The sequence below is a fragment of the Salmo salar genome, chromosome ssa05 (assembly GCF_905237065.1).
Source record: "Salmo salar chromosome ssa05, Ssal_v3.1, whole genome shotgun sequence".
Taxonomy (NCBI): domain Eukaryota; kingdom Metazoa; phylum Chordata; class Actinopteri; order Salmoniformes; family Salmonidae; genus Salmo; species Salmo salar.
Window position 1 is genome coordinate 80,381,288 of NC_059446.1, and position 18,458 is coordinate 80,399,745.

An 18,458-nucleotide genomic window follows, 5' to 3' on the forward strand; every position below is an offset into this window, starting at 1 on the left:
TGCTTCATTTATAGTCCATCGTGGCCCTCAAGAAAAAGACTCCCAGTCCACCAGCCTCTGCATGAAACATTGACCAAATATACCTTGAAGACAGCAAGCCATTAGGCCTCAGTGTTGGTTCAGTTAAACGTTAAGAAAGCTTGAATGTAATCGGATCAATCTGCTTTGTATAAGAAAGCTTATTAAACCCTGCCTCTAGACACACGGCTTCGATTTTGCATCTGGATTTAAGGAGGGAGAGAAATGGAATCAGAATGTCACATCACATTCTACTGATCCACAAGCTGGGGCACTCTCGTGCACATAAAGTAACCTGTCAAAATGTCGGTCAGTGAGCTATTTATTTTATTTCAGCTTTATTTAACCAGGTAGGCTAGTTGAGAACAAGTTCTCATTTACAACTGCGACCTGGCCAAGATAAAGCAAAGCAGTTCGATACATACAACAACACAGAGTTACACATGGAGTAAAACAAACATACAGTCAATAACACAGTAGAAAAAGTATATATACAGTGTGCGCAAATGAGGTAGGGGTGTAACACAATGTGTGCATATGCTACATAATAATCAGTATTTATTTACGTTGACACAATGTTTCCAATTGTAGGCAGCCGATACTCAATGAACTGTGATGACACTTACCACGTGAATAGCGACAAAGATTCCGAATGATTTCAGTTCGTAGTGCCTATTCAACTGTTTCCTCTCTGTGTATGGCCTCAATTCATTCACTCGCCAATTGTGTTCCGTAAATGGAGACCACCCGCTTTTCTAAAATATTGTCCATGGAACTGTTGGTCTGTTTTATAGACAAAATACTAAATAGCACAAAAAGTAAAAGTGCATTAACAACCAAAGAAACGTACAAAAACACCTTCGCCGTCGCTTACATTTGGGGAGAAAACTTCTGAAGCAAATGTAGCCTACGGATGAAAGAAAAGTAGCGCACGCAGCATGCTATGTTTCGTTTTCTTGGTTCGTTCAGCATCAGCGTTTAGCTTACACTGTCTCAGAGAAGCCTCCAAGTTATGGCGAAAAAATAATAAGAGTGCAGTACTATAACACAGAATCGGATACGACAAGATTTCATCAAGTTGTAGAGAAAGCCGGGTGTGAGTGTGTCCAAAATCCACGCTGATCGCTACCAGTGTCACATTCCACTTGAACGCATCGAACATGATGACATCACTCTCCTCACAGCTGGAGGGTGCTATAGCTCTTGAAAACCCTTATTATCTGTAGGGTTTTGATCAGTTAGCTTCGCACATTGTTGGATGTGTGTGAACTACAATTCTGACACTGTGCTTTAACGTTTAGAAGCATCAATAATCATCACTTGCAAAACGGTTTTCAAAACATATGCTCCTTATCTTTCATATCAGTGAGAAATAATATTTCAAATAAAAACGATACTCTTAGCCTACTGCACAGATCCATAAGCTGTGACGAACTACACTTTCTCCAAAGTTACATTTACACACAGTTGTTCAGGACAAGCTAGATAACTAATTAGCACAGGTGGCCGACATGGAGATATGGTTGTGTGGAAACACTACGTTTTGGGACACTGTAAAGTCCATGGAGAATAAGAGCACCTCCTCCCAGCTGCCCACTGCACTGAGGATAGGAAACATTGTCACCACCGATAAATCTACGATAATCGATCACTTCAATAAGCATTTTTCTACGGCTGGCCATGCTTTCCACCTGGCTACCCCTACCCCGGCCAACATCTCAGCACCCCCTGCATCAACTTGCCCAAGGCCCCCCCTTCTACACTCAAATCCAGACAGCTGATGTTCTGAAAGAGCTGCAAAATCTGGATCTCTAGAAATCAGCTGGGCTAGACAATCTGGACTCTTTCTAAAATTATCTGCCGAAATTGTTGCAACCCCTATTACTAGCCTATTCAACCTCTCTTTCGTGTTGTCTGAGATCCCCAAAGATTGGAAAGCACTCTAGACCCAAACTGTTATAGACCTATATCCATCCTGCCCTGCCTTTCTAAAATCTTCAAAAGCCAAGATCACCGACCATTTAGAATCTCACCGTACCTTCTCCACTATGCAATCTGGTTTCAGAGCTGGTCATGTGTGCACCTCAGCCACGCTCAAGGTCCTAAACGATATTATAACCGCCATCGATAAAAGACAGTACTGTGCAGACGTCTTCATCGACCTGGCCAAGGCCTTTGACTGCCAATCACCACATTCTTATCAGCAGACTCAATAGCCTTGGCTTCTCAAATGACTGCCTCGCCTGGTTCGCCAACTACTTTTCAGATAGAGTTCAGTGTGTCAAATCGGAGGGCCTGTTGTCCGAACCTCTGGCAGTCTCTATGGGGGTGCCAAAGGGTTCAATTCTCGGCCGACTCTTTTCTCTGTATATATCAATGATGTCTGGTGATAGTGATTCTCTGATCCACCTCTACGCAGACGACACCATTCTGTATACATCTGGCCCTTCTTTGGACACTGTGTTAACAAATCTCCAAACAAGCTTCAATGCCATACAACTCTCCTTCCGTGGCCTCCAGCGCTTTTAAATGCAAGTAAAACTAAGTTCATGCTCTTCAGCCGATTGCTGCCCGCACCCTCCCGCCCGACTAGCATCACTACTCTGGACGGTTCTGACCTAGAATATGTGGACAACTACAAATACCTAGATGTCTGGTTAGACTGTAAACTCTCCTTCCAGACTAGCATCTCCAATCCAAAATGAAATCTAGATTCAGCTTCCTATTTCGTAACAAAGCCTCCTTCACTCATGCTGCCAAACATACCCTCGTAAAACGGACTATTCTACCGATCCTTGACTTTGGCGATGTCATTTACAAAATAGCCTCCAACACTCTACTCAGCAAATTGGATGTAGTCTATCACAGTGCCATCCGTTTTGTCACCAAAGCCCCATATACTACCCACCACTGCGACCTGTATACTCTCGTTGGCTGGCCCTCACTACATATTCGTCACCAAACCCACTGGCTCCAGGTCAGCTATAAGTCGTTGCTAGGTAAAGCCCCGCCTTATCTCAGCTCACTGGTCACTATAGCAACACCAACACCGTAGCACGCACTCCAGCAGGTATATTTCACTGGTCATCCCCAAAGCCAACACTTCCTTTGGCCGCCTTTCCTTCCAGTTCTCTGCTGCCAATGACTGGAACCAATTGCAAAAATCACTGAAGCTGGAGTCTTATATCTCCCTCTCTAACTTTAAGCATCAGCTGTCAGAGCAGCTCACCGATCACTGTACCTGTACACAGCCAATCTGTAAATAGCACACCGAAATACCTCTTCCCCATATTGTTACTTATCCTCTTGCTCTTTTGCACCCCAGTATCTCTACTTGCACATCATCATCTGCACATCTGTCACTCCAGTGTTAATGCTAAATTGTAATTATTTCGCTCCATGGCCTGTTTATTGCCTTACCTCCCTACTTTTCTACATTTGCACACACTGTTCATAGATTTTTCTATTGTGTTATTGACTGTATGTGTGTTTATGTGTAACTCTGTGTTGTTGTTCTTGTCGTACTGTTTTACTTTATCTTGGCCAGGTCGCAGTTGTAAATGGAAACTTGTTCTCAACTGACCTACCTGGTTAAATAAAGGTTAAATATTTTTTGGGGGAATAAAATAACCCTAACCTTATAAAGGTGTGTAGTAATTTAAGCTTTATTATTATTATCATTATTATTTCTTGCTGATATGAAAAATATGTTCCATATGTTCTATCGAGCGTCTAGGGATCTTAACAAAACTCCCCCGGCCAGAAGATAATATTGTCAATAGGTGCTAAAGCAGTTAGCATCTATGAATGGGTTAGGTGCTAGTGTGAAGGGAGGCGGCTACAGACTAATTCTGTCAAATGGTTGGCCTATTAAAGTACACGTCTACGTTCCATCTGTATTGTATGTTACCAGGCTAGACCTTGAAGACAGAGTAGAAAAGAATAGATCATAACTTCTTATGTCACCCACAAACACACACACACATTCATACTCATACTCACATTCTCACACACACAGGGGTCAACCATAGAGTAGCACACAGTGGTCAACCATAGAGTAGCGTAGGCCCTACCTGGAGCATGTTTGCTACTGTCAAGCCTTGTTGGCAGTGGCACCTGACAATAGACTGTATGCATGTGACAATATTTTGATTTCATTGATCTGTATCTGTCACACACGCAAGCATGTGCATGCTCTCTCTCTCTCGCTCTCTTTCTCACACACACACACACACACACACACACACACGCACACACAGACACGCACACACACAGACACACACACACACACACACACACACACACACACACACACACACAGACAGACAGACAGACAGACAGACAGACAGAGACAGAGAAAGAGAGGAGAGAGATTATGCCTACTGTATGTGTGTTGTCTGAAAACACCAGAGAATAAAAGGCCCTTTGACCACTCAAAAGAACATCTGACCTTTATCTACTTGCTCTGCCCGACAACAAGCTTCACTTAATGTCTTCAAAATCAATTTTTATTGGTCACATACACATATTTAGCAGATGTTATTGCGGGTGTAGCTAAATGCTTGTGTTCCTAGCTCCAACAGTGCAATAGTATCTAACAATTCACAACAATACACAGAAATCTAAAAGTAAAAGAATGGAATTAAGAAATCTATCAATATTAGGATTAGCAAAGTTGGAGTGGCATTGACTAAAATACAGTAGAATTGAATACAGTATATACATACGAAATGAGTAAAGCAGTATGTAAACATTATTAAAGTGACTAGTGTTCCATTATTAAAGTGACCAGTGATTCCATGTCTATGTATATGGAGCAGCAGCCTCTAAGGTGCAGGGTTGAGTAACCGGGTGGTAGCCGGCTAGTGATGGCTATTTAACAGTCTGATGGCCTTGAGATAGAAGCTGTTTTTCAGTCTCTCGGTCCCAGCTTTGATGCACCTGTACTGACCTCGCCTTCTGGATGGCACCGGGGTGAACCGGCCGTGGCTCGGTGGTTGATGTCCTTGATGATCTTTTTGGTCTTCCTGTGACATCGGGTGGGGTAGGTGTCCTGGAGGGCAGAGTGTGTTGGGTAGACCGCACCACCCTCTGGAGATCCCTGCGGTTGCGGCCGGTGCAGTTGCCGCACCAGGCGGTGATACAGACCGACAGGATGCTCTCAATTGTGCATTTGTAAAAGTTTGTGAGGGTCTTAGGTGCAAAGACAAATTTCTTCAGCCTCCTGAGGTTGAAGAGGCGCTGTTGCGCCTTCTTCACAACACTGTCTGTGTGGATAGACCATTTCAGATTGTCAGTGATGTGTACGTAGAGGAACTTGAAGCTTTCCACCTTCTCCACTGCGGCCCAATCGATATGGATAGAGGCTCTGCTGTTTCCTGAAGTCCACGATCTGCTCCTTCGTGTTGTTGACGTTGAGGAAGAGGTTATTTTCCTGGCACCACTCCGCCAGGGCCCTCACCTCCTCCATGTTCACACCAGTTCAGTAACAGTTCAGATTGAAGTGCACTGTCCTGTGCATTTATCCTTGCTTGCCCCTCTACAGTTTTCCCTCAATAGCTATCAAAGCCAGGTTAGGAGTTTTCTGGGAGCAAGGAAGTGGGCAGAGTGGGCGAGGACAGGCAGACAGACAGACAGAGCACTAGAGAAAGAAAGGGAGAGTTAGCTACTATACAATCTATCAGGTTCCAGGGATTTATTTTACACAGGATATAATAATATAATACAATATATAGCTAATTCATATAGAATATAATATCATATTTTAGTGTATGGGTCTATCCCAGGTTGGAGGGATGGATCCAATAATTATCACCATATTTGCGAATGCTAGCTAGACCTATGTCCACAGTTTGAATAGGCAGTCAACATTATGTGGGCCTGCTTTGTCCAAAGATGTTTTAGTATGAAAACTCTGTGCTTTGTCTGTCTCTGTTCACAAGAAGACGCATAACCTTGCATTGTGTGTGCACTACTGCCGCGTCCTTCCTTGTATCCTAGTAACCAAGGAATAGCTCAGTCAGAGGTATTCAAGCAAAATAATGAAATACAATAAGACACTAGTAAATGCTTGTTATGGATCCTTTTCATACACATTTTAAAGTGTAATATTAGTTTTACATCCATCAAATGTAAAAAATAAATAAAAAATGATTAGCTTAATTTTTCTTAAAACCATGTATTTCTACCCCCCTACAGTAGGAATGAAATGATCCAAAAGTGATATCCGGTAACAAACTTCGCGCTTTGAGTTTGAGTTGGAGGGGGATTTGAAGGTAAAACCAGCGCTTTTTAATAATATGTATTTTTATTATAAAGCAATTTAACTAGTTCGTGATATAGTTACAGTTAGTTTGTGTATTCTTGCATGTATTAACCTGTTTATCTGTTTTTGGGAATTGGCTGTCTGGTTTTATGATTGAACTTGCATGGACCGTACAGTTGGTCTGCACAGTTTGCTTCTGTCAGTAAAGCAGTTAACGTTAGCGTTACCTAGCAAATCAGCTAGCATTTAGCGACCTAGTTTAACTAGCTAAATGCAAATGCCATTTACTAGTTCCAACCACTTTCCCTAACTTGAGAATCTTTTGTGCAGATGGAAAACTTCATCCTGTATGAGGAAATTGGAACAGGACACAAGTCAGTGGTTTATAAGGGGAGGAGGAAAGGGAGCATCAATTTTGTTGCAATTATTTGCAGTGACAAGTCAAAAAGACATGAAATTACAAACCACGTAAGTATCCAGCATCACTTCTTAGTAGTACACACATCCCTTTCAACTGGTTTGACTGAGTAACATTTTACAAGCATTTTGCTACACCCGCAATAACATCTGCTAAACGTGTATGTGACCAGTACAATTTGATTTGAACACTGACTGAGCCCATGGTGTATCCACAGGTACGGCTAACTCATGACATAAAACATGAGAATGTGGTAACCTTCTATGAGTGGTACGAAACCAGCAACCATCTATGGCTTGTAGTGGAACTGTGCACAGGTGAGATGCTTATTTGGTACTGTAAGAATACCATTGTTACCTTATGTCAACCTTTTACTTTTACGCTTCACAAAGTATGAATGTGATTTGATAGTGTATAATGGTAGGATAATAATAATCATTCATAATGTCTCTATATTTTAGGGGGTTCACTGGAGTCAGTCATCACCCAGGATGAGTGCCTGTCAGAAGATGTAGTGAGGGAATTTGCCATCGATCTGGTCAAAGGCTTGAGATACATCCATGATGCTGGTATCGTGTTCTCTGACCTCACTCCCTCCAAGGTGCGGTACAGTATAGATGTCATGACTCTCTCATTTTCAATTGGTCAAACAATCGACTCTATATCGAGGCTCATCTGACATTTAATACATTCTATGGAACAAACCATCCTAACACTGTACACCCAATGAGCTCTTTTTGTCAACTAAGCAATGCTGATTATTTTTAGCCAACATTTATTTGTGTCTCAGTTTTGATTTCATGAAGTCAGTGGAATTTGATTATGACCTTGTGTTTTTTCCTCCTATAGATCTTGTTGGATGGCCCTGGCACATTGAAGTACTCTAACTTCTGCCTGTCTAAAGCTGAGGGGGAGAATCTGGAGGAGTTTTTCGCTTTAGTCACAGCAGAGGAAACAGGTGGAGGGGATGGCAAAGAAAACACATCGAGAAGAAATATCAAGAACAGAATCCAAGGTGACCCTTACAGTACATATTGTTATACCATGGCATTGTTGAATACTCGTATCTGATTGGATTGAAGGGCATTCTAGAGTGTGTATAATTTCCCTATAACGCATGGTATATCCCCATGGTAGAATTCAATGGCTTTAGTTCATTCTTACATGTTCTATGTTTGTGCTGCTTTTGAAAGCATAAGTCGAATTGAAAACATTATTGGCATTGTTGAATTCGATTTTCATAATAGCAAGCTAGGACTGATGGTTTGGTTAGCTAAACTAGGAAGTCTGTTTGTTTGGTTACCAAGGCAACTACTGTAGCTATTGAGTAAACTTGCTAGCTACATCAGTGGATTTCTACCGGTAAATTAACACGTCTACTGGAAAATGTGTTAAATTATAGCCATGGTATAAAAGGGATAATCAACTCGGTGCTCAATGCGTTCTCTGGAAAATAATGCAACTCCGTGGAAGGTTAGTTCCACTCCATTAGCGCATCGTTCCTGATTTTCCATAGAACACATAGGCCCTCGTTGATTATCCCTTACTTATTGGATGTTTACTAGAATGTTCTATCACATATCCTACACAGGGTCGCTACATTGTTCGCAGGACAAACTCAGCCTGTTTCATTACACTGGTGTCAGAAGAGTAGTGGGATCCAACTTCTGACCCCAGTGTAATGAAACAGGCAGGGAGAGTGATCCAACTTCTGACCCCAGTGTAATGAAACAGGCAGGAAGAGTGATCCAACTTCTGACCCCAGTGTAATGAAACAGGCAGGGAGAGTGATCCAACTTCTGACCCCAGTGTAATGAAACAGGCAGGGAGAGTGATCCAACTTCTGACCCCAGTGTAATGAAACAGGCAGGGAGAGTGATCCAACTTCTGACCCCAGTGTAACGAAACAGGCAGGGAGAGTGATCCAACTTCTGACCCCAGTGTAATGAAACAGGCAGGGAGAGTGATGCAACTTCTGACCCCAGTGTAATGAAACAGGCAGGGAGAGTAATCCAACTTCTGACCGCATTGTAATGAAACAGGCAAGATGGGTAATCCAACTTCTGACCCCAGTGTAATGAAACAGGCAGGGAGAGTGAGCTTGCTCGCGGTTGTCGATGAACCCTCAACCTTCTGGCCCAAAGTCACAAAAGCATGCTCAAGTGGCAGAGTCGATATCCACGCTTATAAACACAGGGTCGCCACAATATCATGTTATATCACGCTTTTCAATATGTTGTATAATGGAGATGTCTTTGTCTTTCTTCAGGGTCTCCAGTATACTGTGCACCAGAGGTGGTCAAAGGGGGGGACCACAGTATCAGTAGTGATCTGTGGGCCCTGGGCTGTATATTCTATGAGATGTTTTCAGGTACTCATCAAATCACTTGGGCTGTGTCCCAGATCTGTTTGTCCTCTTGCCAACTCATTGCCATTACAATTAGTGACAAGTAGTTGGCACAGTAGCACAAACAGACTGGCACTCAGGCTATCAAATCACTTGATTTATTGACATTAATAACAGTACTCATTTCATACCTAAATACTTTTGTCTTGTTTTGTGGTCATTTGTCAGGAAAACCACCATTCTTCTCCGAGACGTTTTCTGAGTTGATTGAGCTGATATTACTTCAGGATCCTCAATCTCCAAGGCAAATGGGTAAAATGCCAATTTTTATTGCTTAACAAAATATGTTTTATGTCATAAGAGCATCTTAATTCTAGTCCAAATCGTCTTTGTTGTTAAAGGGGCTTCTTCCTGCAAGCCTACACAAGAGTTCCAAAGCCTGCTTAAAGGTTTGCTTCAGAAAGACCCTCAGAAGAGGTACGTCCCTACTCCCTTCACCAAATCAGATTCTTGGTTTGAAGTTTCTATGATGGATAATTCACATTATCCCTTTGACATATGACCTTTGGAAAGGGGGATACCTAGTCAGTTGCACAGCTGAATGCCTTCAACAGAAATGTTAACCCAACCCCTCTAAATCAGAGAGGTGTGCCCAAGGAGCAGTTGTTGTTGGGGTTTAATTGCCTTGCTCAAGAGCAGAACGGCAGATTCTTCCACCTTGCTGGCTCAGGGATTCGAAGCAGCGACCTTTCGGTGACCGGCCCAACGCTCTTAACCACTAGGCTACCTGTGTAGGACAAGTAGGCCGACATAAGTTTGGTCAGAAACAGAGTGCTTTATTAGACTTCAGCTTTTAAAACTGTTCTCCTTAGGATAAACTGGGCTCAGTTACTGGTCCACCCATTCTGGAGAGGAGTGTTCTCCGAGGTCCACACCAGCGAGGAGGAAGAAGAAGAAGATGTCTCATTCAGCTCCAGGTAATGTTTATATTTCATATAACCATCAGGGCCTTTATTCACAAAGCGTCTCAGAGTTGGAGTGCTGATTTAGGATCTGTTTTGCCTTTTAGATCACAATGAATACGATTATATGGACAGGAGGGAACTGATCCTAGATCAGTACACTTATTCTGAGATGCTTTGTGAATACAGGCCTGGTCTCAGTCTCGTTTCCTCAAAGGAGTTACCTCATTACACTCCCTGGTGGTTTGCACCATTTCCTCTAATTGTGGCCTCTGGCCTCAACACAAAGCATTATATTGGGTCTTTCATGTTTGGACATGGATTACATGTTAAACATCAAATCCAAGTTTATTTGTAACATGCTGAATTTTAGCATTTTATTGATCCCCTCAAAGGGATACTTCAGGATTTTGGCAATGAACTTGTGAATACCATTTTTCTATCTCTGCATGCATTTTGAAGGAAGTTGCTAACTAGCGCTAGTGCAACGACTGGAAGTCTATCATGCTAACAGATACCATAGACTGCTTGTTAGCATTAGTTTGCAAAACTACCTCTAACTTTCTTCATACTGGATGCAGATACTGTACATAAAATGGTATCAACAAGTTCATCTGACTCTGGGGAAGTAGATAAAGGGCCTCATTGCCAAAATCCCAAAGTATCCCTTTAAAGTCCAAACCTTTGTTCTGCAATTGTAGGAAATGGACTTGTACAGCAAGCATTTGTCTGCCAATGTTAGTTTAATGTACATAGACAGGTCATTTATAAACTGTTTGAGAAGCTCTGTCTCACCTGTTTCAACGCCAAACACTGTTGTGCAGTTACATATCTCCCTCCCCGGCCTTTTCTCATGACATAACTTCTTGAGAATGCATGTTGGTCTGATGTTATCATAAACCATGCCTTTGTGTTCAGGATGGAGCCTGGACCTGCCCAATCAGATGGGTTGTACTGTGAGCTGTTAGTGGCAGGAAGACAAAGGACTTCACAGAGCACAGACACAAACGTGTTGCTGATGTTGAATATGATTTACTAAGTGCAATATGACCATAAGATAACAGTCCATTTCACTTGTGTAATAACCTATACCTCTAAAGTCTATAACCATGTAATAACACAGCAGGTTCTATGTAACTACAGTGTTGCTACTACAGGTGTCTTATTACTGTGTAGTTACATAAGTCTAAGGTCATGTGTTTCCTTGCTGTTTGTAGTCTGGTGGTGTTTTACTTTAGTTGATATGCACTAGCTGATAGCTGACCTTTCCTTTGGCTGCAGTGTGGGGAGGAGGGGTGTCTGTGCCTCTAGCCAGTCATCAGCAGTGACACCTGTCTCAGTGACCTCCCAGGGACCAGGAGGGGGATACAGAGGGGTACAGGGAGGGGCGGCGGGGGCAGAGGAGCCCGTCTGCATGCACCCCAACAAATCATTCCGATTAGGTAATGCTTTCTGGGAAGGTGGAAGAAGACATGTTGATGACAGCTGATGACAGTGTAGGTGCTATGTCTGAACATAGTTCTAATCTTCTTCTTCTCCTAGACAACATGACAGAGCTCAGACCAAAGAGTGCACTGGACAAAGATACCAGGGAGTCCATATTCCTCCTCAGGTATGATCAGTGTTCATCTCCAGTTGTTCTGATCATTTACTGAACATTGTGTTGGATCAACAGCTTGACTAAGTCAAACTGGAAAATACTATTTTTTTTTTTTTAAATGAATGTTTTTTTAAATCTCAAAATGAAGCATGTTTTATGTGATTTTTTTTCATCAATCAGCTCTTGTCCAACTCCAAGAATGAGTTGCACTGCAAGAGATCCACCCAATAGGACACCATTACCTCAAGTGAGTTCTTCTCTTATCAAATAGCCAAAGGAGAGCTCTGCCATACCTCTGCAACCTTCTCCACAATTACATTTGAAGTGTAATCTTTCTGTGAGCTGTCTGTAATCAGAAACATGGTAATAGTAATCAGACTATTACCATGGCGCCTGCAGACTGCAGAAACTGGTAGTTGAGAATTCATTATTTTCAAAGGTTATTCTCGGTTACAGTTGTTTGTTAACCTTTGTCACCCTCTACAGCATTCTCAGTGAAGTGCATATTTTTTCTCCAGATGGATTTCCTGTAAACATAAGGACATTGGACATTCTTATGTATTATAAACTTCACTTTCATTTAGCCGCTTTAGCCACTTTAATTTATGAGATCTTTGCAAGTCTGGTGTGTGAATAATGTTTGATTATTGGGCTGTAGTGGAGTGGGTCAAGAGCTTCAAGTTCCTTGCTGTCCACATTGCTAAGGAATTACACACACACACCAACACAGTCGTGAAGAAGGCACAACATGTCTCTTCCCCCTCAGGAGGCTGAAAATATTTGGCATGGGCCCTCAGATCCTCAAAACGTTCTAGAGCTGCACCATTGAGAGCATCTTGACTGGCTGCATCACCGCTTGGTATGGCAACTGTTTGGCATCCAACCTCAAGGCGCTACAGAGGGTAGTGCGTACGGCCCAGTACATCACTGGGGCCGAGCTCCCTGCCACCCAGGACCTCTATACCAGGCGGTGTCAGAGGAAGGCCTTAAAAATGGTCAAATACTCCAGCCACCCAAGTCATAGACTGTTCTCTCTGCTACCGCACGGCAAGCGGTTCCGAACCAACAGAACCCTGAACTGCTTCTACCCCCAAGCCATAAGACTGATAAATAGTTAGTCTGGGTAGCTATTGGTTAACTATTTAACTATCTGCATTGACCATTTTCGCAGTAATTCTTTTGACTTATCTATCCTGTTGCCTGTTGACTACTTTATAAAAAAAAGAAATCTCTGTTCATGGTTGGGAAGGGCCCGTAAGTAAGAATTACACTGTTAGTCTACACCTGTTGTGTATAAGCATGTGACAATTACAATTAAATTAGATTTGATGTTCTATATGATCACATACTGTAATTGTGCTCATTTGTAATGATGACATCACTGTGGTCGTTGTCATCTTCAGGACAGTGTTGTGGCCAGTGGTCTGAATGACATCAGTTACAGTATAAAGGACCTGGTGTACACTGACTCTGACCTGGCAGTCACACCTATTATGGACAACCCAAAGGTACTACATCATGCAACTGTGCTCTTATTTCTCCTGTTTAAAAAAAAAAAGTTTTCTTTCTGGTAATACATTGGTATTAATTATTGCATTGTTGGGTTTTGAGTTTGCATCAAAGGCATTTCACTGTATTTGTGCATGTGACATTAAAACTTGCTCTGTGTTTAAGCAATAGTTTCAGTGTCCATGCTGATGGGGAATTTTAGGGTGGTGCGTGGTTACGCTGTGCGTCCCCCATGGACGGTGGACTCGGAACCAGATATTCCGGCGTCCCATTGTGACATATCTATCACGGGTCCTCGGCTTTGGACTCTGAATTGTTCTTAAGAACAGAGGTGGGCAATCCACGACTCTTGTGCATTCTAGTAACAAAGATGATATATTTTTTCAGATTCTGAAGACCGCTCCAGTGCGATATGACCCGAAGACTTTGTGTGTCCGAGCATACTCAGGTAATGAAGAAGAACAAATAGGAAAGCTCTCGACTGCTGTGCCGCTGCTGAGTAACACTTGGACACACTCTGAAATTGACAGGTGTTTAGCAGGTGTTAATATACACACACATAGGTTAGACAGACAGCTAAAACGGTTTGGGCTGTGTGATTATTGAGCTCCTCTGACCCCCCCCTATAGTGGAGAAGCTGTCCTGTCTGAGCTCTGAGGACTGGAGGGGGTTTCTGCAGCAGCTGTGCTCTTCTCTGGAGGCCCAGGCTGATAAGACCACGGCGGCGGTCCGCTCCAAACTCAACCTCCTCTGCTATCTGTGTACCATAGCTGCCCACAAGGACACAGCTACCAGGCTCATCAACTCCCAGCTGGTAAGGGAAGGGTCACTGCCTGTCGGCCTGACCACATGCCCAGCATGCCTGCCATTCCTTCCAGGGCTGCTGCTTTTAACAAGACATGGGCCCCTCTAGGCTAATTTAAGTGTTCAGAACTTAGGCTATGCTCTCAGAAGAGAATTCTTAGAATCACAACACAACCTCTGGCCTTGCTGAGGCTTCTCAAGTGTTAGAAAGGCCGCGGCACTACAAAGCCATCAAAGGGTTCCTATATTTACCATGTGACCCGAGCTCCTTAGCACAGCTACAGTACGTGTTGGCCTCTGTTGATCAGCGGGAAGCTGAAACAGTAGTCAGCTAGGTGGGACCAGGAAGTTAACGCTTTCCTCAAGATAATAATAAAATGAACTTCCTATTTCCTTTACTTTTTGTTACTGAGATCCGCTCAGCTGTAACATGTTCAATGACCCTAGTTATGTATGAGAGCACAAAGACCAGGAGGATGTCCCAAATGACACCCTATTCCCTATATAGTGCACTCCTTTTGACCAGGGTCTATAGAGGTCTGGTCAAAAGTAGTGCACTATATAGGGAATAGGGTTCCATTTGGACGTACAGATACCATAAAGTTACTTCCTCGTTACAGTGATGAGGTATTACGTTGTGACATAATCTGGTCACATTTTTAAGATCAAATCTCTTCATTTGTTTTTTAATGAAATGTCCAGACTGAGGATTGATTCAGGCGTAGTAAATATATTTCTCCTATAGCTATTAACCACTAGATGGCATTCCATCACTCACTCAGATTGAACTGAAAATGACATCACCACAATCATTAGACCTCATGGTATCTTTAGTATATAATTTCTTTAGACATATTCGGACACTATGGCCAGCCGTGACTGAGTTTATGACAATGACGTATTGGCAACTTGACTAATTCAGTATTGTACTACTGAAAGACGACTGGACTGATGAAGAAAATAATGATAAGGTAAGTATTCAGACCCCTTGACTTTTTCCACATTTTGTTACGTTACAGCCTTATTCAAACATTTATTAAATTGTTATTTTTCCTCATCAATCTACACACAATAATGAGAAAGCAAAAACAGATTTAAAAAAATTGGTGCTCATTTATTAAATATAAAGATCTGAAATATCACATTTACATAAGTATTCAGACCTTTTACTCAGTACTTTGTTGAAGCACATTTGACAGCGATTACAGCCTCGAGTCTTCTTGGGTATGACTCTACAAGCTTGGCACACCTGGATTTGGGGAGTTTCTCCCATTCTCTGCAGATCCTCTCAAGCTCTGTCAGGTTGGATGGGGAGTGTCGCTGCACAGCTATTTTCAGGTCTCTCCAGAGATGTTTGATCGAGTTCAAGTCTGGGCTCTGGCTGGGCCACTCAAGAACATTCAGAGACTTGTCCTGAAGCCACTCCTGCGTTGTCTTGGCTGTGTGGTTAGGGCCGTTGTCCTGTTGGAAGGTGAACCTTCACCGCTGTCTGAGGTCCTGAGCGCTCTGGAGCAGGTTTTCATCAAGGATCTCTTTGTACTTTTCTCCGTTCATCTTTGCCTCAATCATGACTAGTCTCCCAGTCCCTGCCGCTGAAAAACATCCCCACAACATGATGCTGCCACCACCATGCTTCACCGTAGGGATGGTGCCAGGTTTCCTCCAGACGTGACGCTTGGCATTCAGGCCAAAGAGTTCAATCTTGGATTCATCAGACCAGAGAATCTTGATTCTATCATCCTGAGTGGCGCAGCGGTTTAAGGCACAGCATCGCAGTGCTAGAGGCATCACTACAGAACCGGGTTCGATCCCGGGCTGTATCACAACCGGCTGTGATCGGGAGTCCCATAGGGCGGTGCACAATTGGCCCAGCGTTGTCTGGTTTAGGGGAGGGTTTGGTCGTTGTAGGCCGTCATTGTAAATAAGAATTTGTTCTTAACTGAGAGTCTTTAGGTGCCTTTTGGCAAACTCCAAGCAGCCTGTCATGTGCCTTTTACTGAGGAGTGGCTTCCGTCTGGCCACTCTACCATAAAGGCCTGATTGGTGGAGTGCTGCAGAGATGGTTGTCCTTCTGGAAGGTTATCCTATCTCCACAGAGGAACTCTGGAGCTCTGTCGGAGAGACCATTGGGTTCTTGGTCACCTCCCTGACAAAGGCCCTTCATCCCCGATTGCTCAGTTTGGCCTGACGGCCAGCTTTAGGAAAAGTCTTGGTGGTTCCAAACTTCTTCCATTTAAGAATGATGGAGGCCACTGTGTTCTTGGGGACCTCTGCAATGCTGCAGAAATGTTTTGATATCCTTCCCCAGATCTGTGCCTCCACACAATCCTGTCTCAGAGCTCCATGGACCATTCCTTTGACCTCATGGCTTGGTTTTTGCTCTGTCAACTGTGGAACTTTATCTAGACAGGTGTGTACCTTTCCAAACCATGTCCAGTCAATTGATTTTGCTACAGGTGGACTCTAATCAAGTTGTAGAAACATCTCAAGGATGATCAATGGAAACAGGATGCACCTGAGCTCAATTTAGAGTCTCATAGCAAAAGGTCTGAATACTTTTATGTAAATAAGGTATTTCTGTTTTTTACTTTTAATAAATGTGTACATATAAGTGCGTCACATATTGTCCGTCACAAATGTCACCCTATTCCCTATATAGTATGGGCCCTCAAAAGTAGTGCACTATATAGGACATAGGATGCCATTTGAGGTGCAGCCTAGACATTGGTAGTTAAATCAAAGTTTATTGGTCACCTACACAGATATTATAGCGGGTGCAGCGACATGCTTGTGTTACCAGCTCCTAACATGCTTGTGTTACCAGCTCCTAACATGCTTGTGTTACCAGCTCCTGACATGCTTGTGTTACCAGCTCCTGACATGCTTGTGTTACCAGCTCCTGACATGCTTGTGTTACCAGCTCCTGACATGCTTGTGTTACCAGCTCCTGACATGCTTGTGTTACCAGCTCCTAACAGTGCAGCAAAAATGTCAATCAAGTACACAAATAATAATAATAAAAAAGTCATGAATGTCAGAACTAATCCAGTTGACAACCCAAATAACACTGTATCAGTAATCCAAATGCAATCTGTGCGTATATCCACTGAAATATATACTAAGAATGATATGTACAGTAGATATATTGCTGTGTTAACAACTGCTGTTGTGTTCTCTCCCTTTGTGACAGTTCACTGTGTTGACCCAGCAGCTGCGTCTAGCACCTAACTGGGATGTGTGAGTTCCTTTAGCTTCCACCTGTCCGACCCCATACATACACACAAGCATTCTCCATGCGCCAATGCATGGAAATAATGTCTAGCATGTACTGTAGCCTACTGCACATTACAATGATCTGGTGCCTGGTCTGGATATGCTGTAAATCACTGTTAGCCTTTAAAATGATCTGATGCCTGGTCTGGATATGCTGTAAATCACTGTTAGCCTTTACAATGATCTGGTGCCTGGTCTGGATATGCTGTAAATCACTGTTAGCCTTTACAATGATCTGGTGCCTGGTCTGGATATGCTGTAAATCACTGTTAGCCTTTAAAATGATCTGGTGCCTGGTCAGGATATGCTGTAAATCACTGTTAGCCTTTACAATGATCTGGTGCCTGGTCTGGATATGCTGTAAATCACTGTTAGCCTTTACAATGATCTGGTGCCTGGTCTGGATATGCTGTAAATCACTGTTAGCCTTTACAATGATCTGGTGCCTGGTCTGGATATGCTGTAAATCACTGTTAGCCTTTACAATGATCTGGTGCCTGGTCTGGATATGCTGTAAATCACTGTTAGCCTTTACAATGATCTGGTGCCTGGTCTGGATATGCTGTAAATCACTGTTAGCCTTTACAATGATCTGGTGCCTGGTCTGGATATGCTGTAAATCACTGTTAGCCTTTACAATGATCTGGTGCCTGGTCTGGATATGCTGTAAATCACTGTTAGCCTTTACAATGATCTGGTGCCTGGTCTGGATATGCTGTAAATCACTGTTAGCCTTTACAAAATAGCAGTGTTATTTCTGTGGATGTCTTCCATGTATTTATACGAGTGACCTGTCTGTCTATTCCAGGAAGACTATGACATTTATGGTTAGCCCTGTGTGTATGTGTGTGCGTGTGCATGTGCGTGTGTATTCCAGGAAGTTTAAGGTGATGCGGGTGCTGGGGCTGCTGGCGTCCCACTGCACTGAGCTCAGAGAGGAGACCCCCATCACTGAGGTTAGTGGTACTGTCTGTCACGCTGTCTGTCACTCTGCTGAGGTTAGTGGTACTGTCTGTCACGCTGTCTGTCACACTGCTGAGGTTAGTGGTACTGTCTGTCACGCTGTCTGTCACTCTGCTGAGGTTAGTGGTACTGTCTGTCACGCTGTCTGTCACACTGCTGAGGTTAGTGGTACTGTCTGTCACACTGCTGAGGTTAGTGGTACTGTCTGTCACACTGCTGAGGTTAGTGGTACTGTCTGTCACACTGCTGAGGTTAGTGGTACTGTCTGTCACATTACTGAGGTTAGTGGTACTGTCTGT

The 18,458-nt window shown here is 43.1% G+C and overlaps 2 protein-coding genes across 2 annotated transcripts in view; one reads left to right on the top strand and one right to left on the bottom strand.

Moving 5' to 3' along the window:
* The window catches only part of LOC106573947 (trafficking kinesin-binding protein 1), an 89,910-nt gene extending 88,731 nt beyond the window's left edge, over positions 1-1,179 (bottom strand). The window contains exon 1 of the mRNA XM_045719096.1: positions 645-1,179. The gene's annotated coding sequence lies outside the window, so the exon portion shown is untranslated. The remainder of the gene's footprint in view (positions 1-644) is intronic.
* A 5,019-nt stretch (positions 1,180-6,198) lies between these two features.
* Positions 6,199-18,458, top strand: part of LOC106605905 (serine/threonine-protein kinase ULK4) — a 285,759-nt gene continuing 273,499 nt past the window's right edge. The window contains exons 1-17 of the mRNA XM_045719099.1: positions 6,199-6,293; positions 6,614-6,751; positions 6,919-7,018; positions 7,163-7,302; positions 7,551-7,716; positions 8,971-9,072; positions 9,277-9,360; positions 9,450-9,525; positions 9,921-10,025; positions 11,292-11,452; positions 11,553-11,622; positions 11,791-11,857; positions 13,014-13,118; positions 13,507-13,567; positions 13,749-13,933; positions 17,114-17,160; positions 18,074-18,152. Of these exons, the coding sequence (XP_045575055.1) occupies positions 6,614-6,751; positions 6,919-7,018; positions 7,163-7,302; positions 7,551-7,716; positions 8,971-9,072; positions 9,277-9,360; positions 9,450-9,525; positions 9,921-10,025; positions 11,292-11,452; positions 11,553-11,622; positions 11,791-11,857; positions 13,014-13,118; positions 13,507-13,567; positions 13,749-13,933; positions 17,114-17,160; positions 18,074-18,152 (1,686 nt within the window). The 5' untranslated portion in view covers positions 6,199-6,293. The remainder of the gene's footprint in view (positions 6,294-6,613; positions 6,752-6,918; positions 7,019-7,162; positions 7,303-7,550; positions 7,717-8,970; positions 9,073-9,276; positions 9,361-9,449; positions 9,526-9,920; positions 10,026-11,291; positions 11,453-11,552; positions 11,623-11,790; positions 11,858-13,013; positions 13,119-13,506; positions 13,568-13,748; positions 13,934-17,113; positions 17,161-18,073; positions 18,153-18,458) is intronic.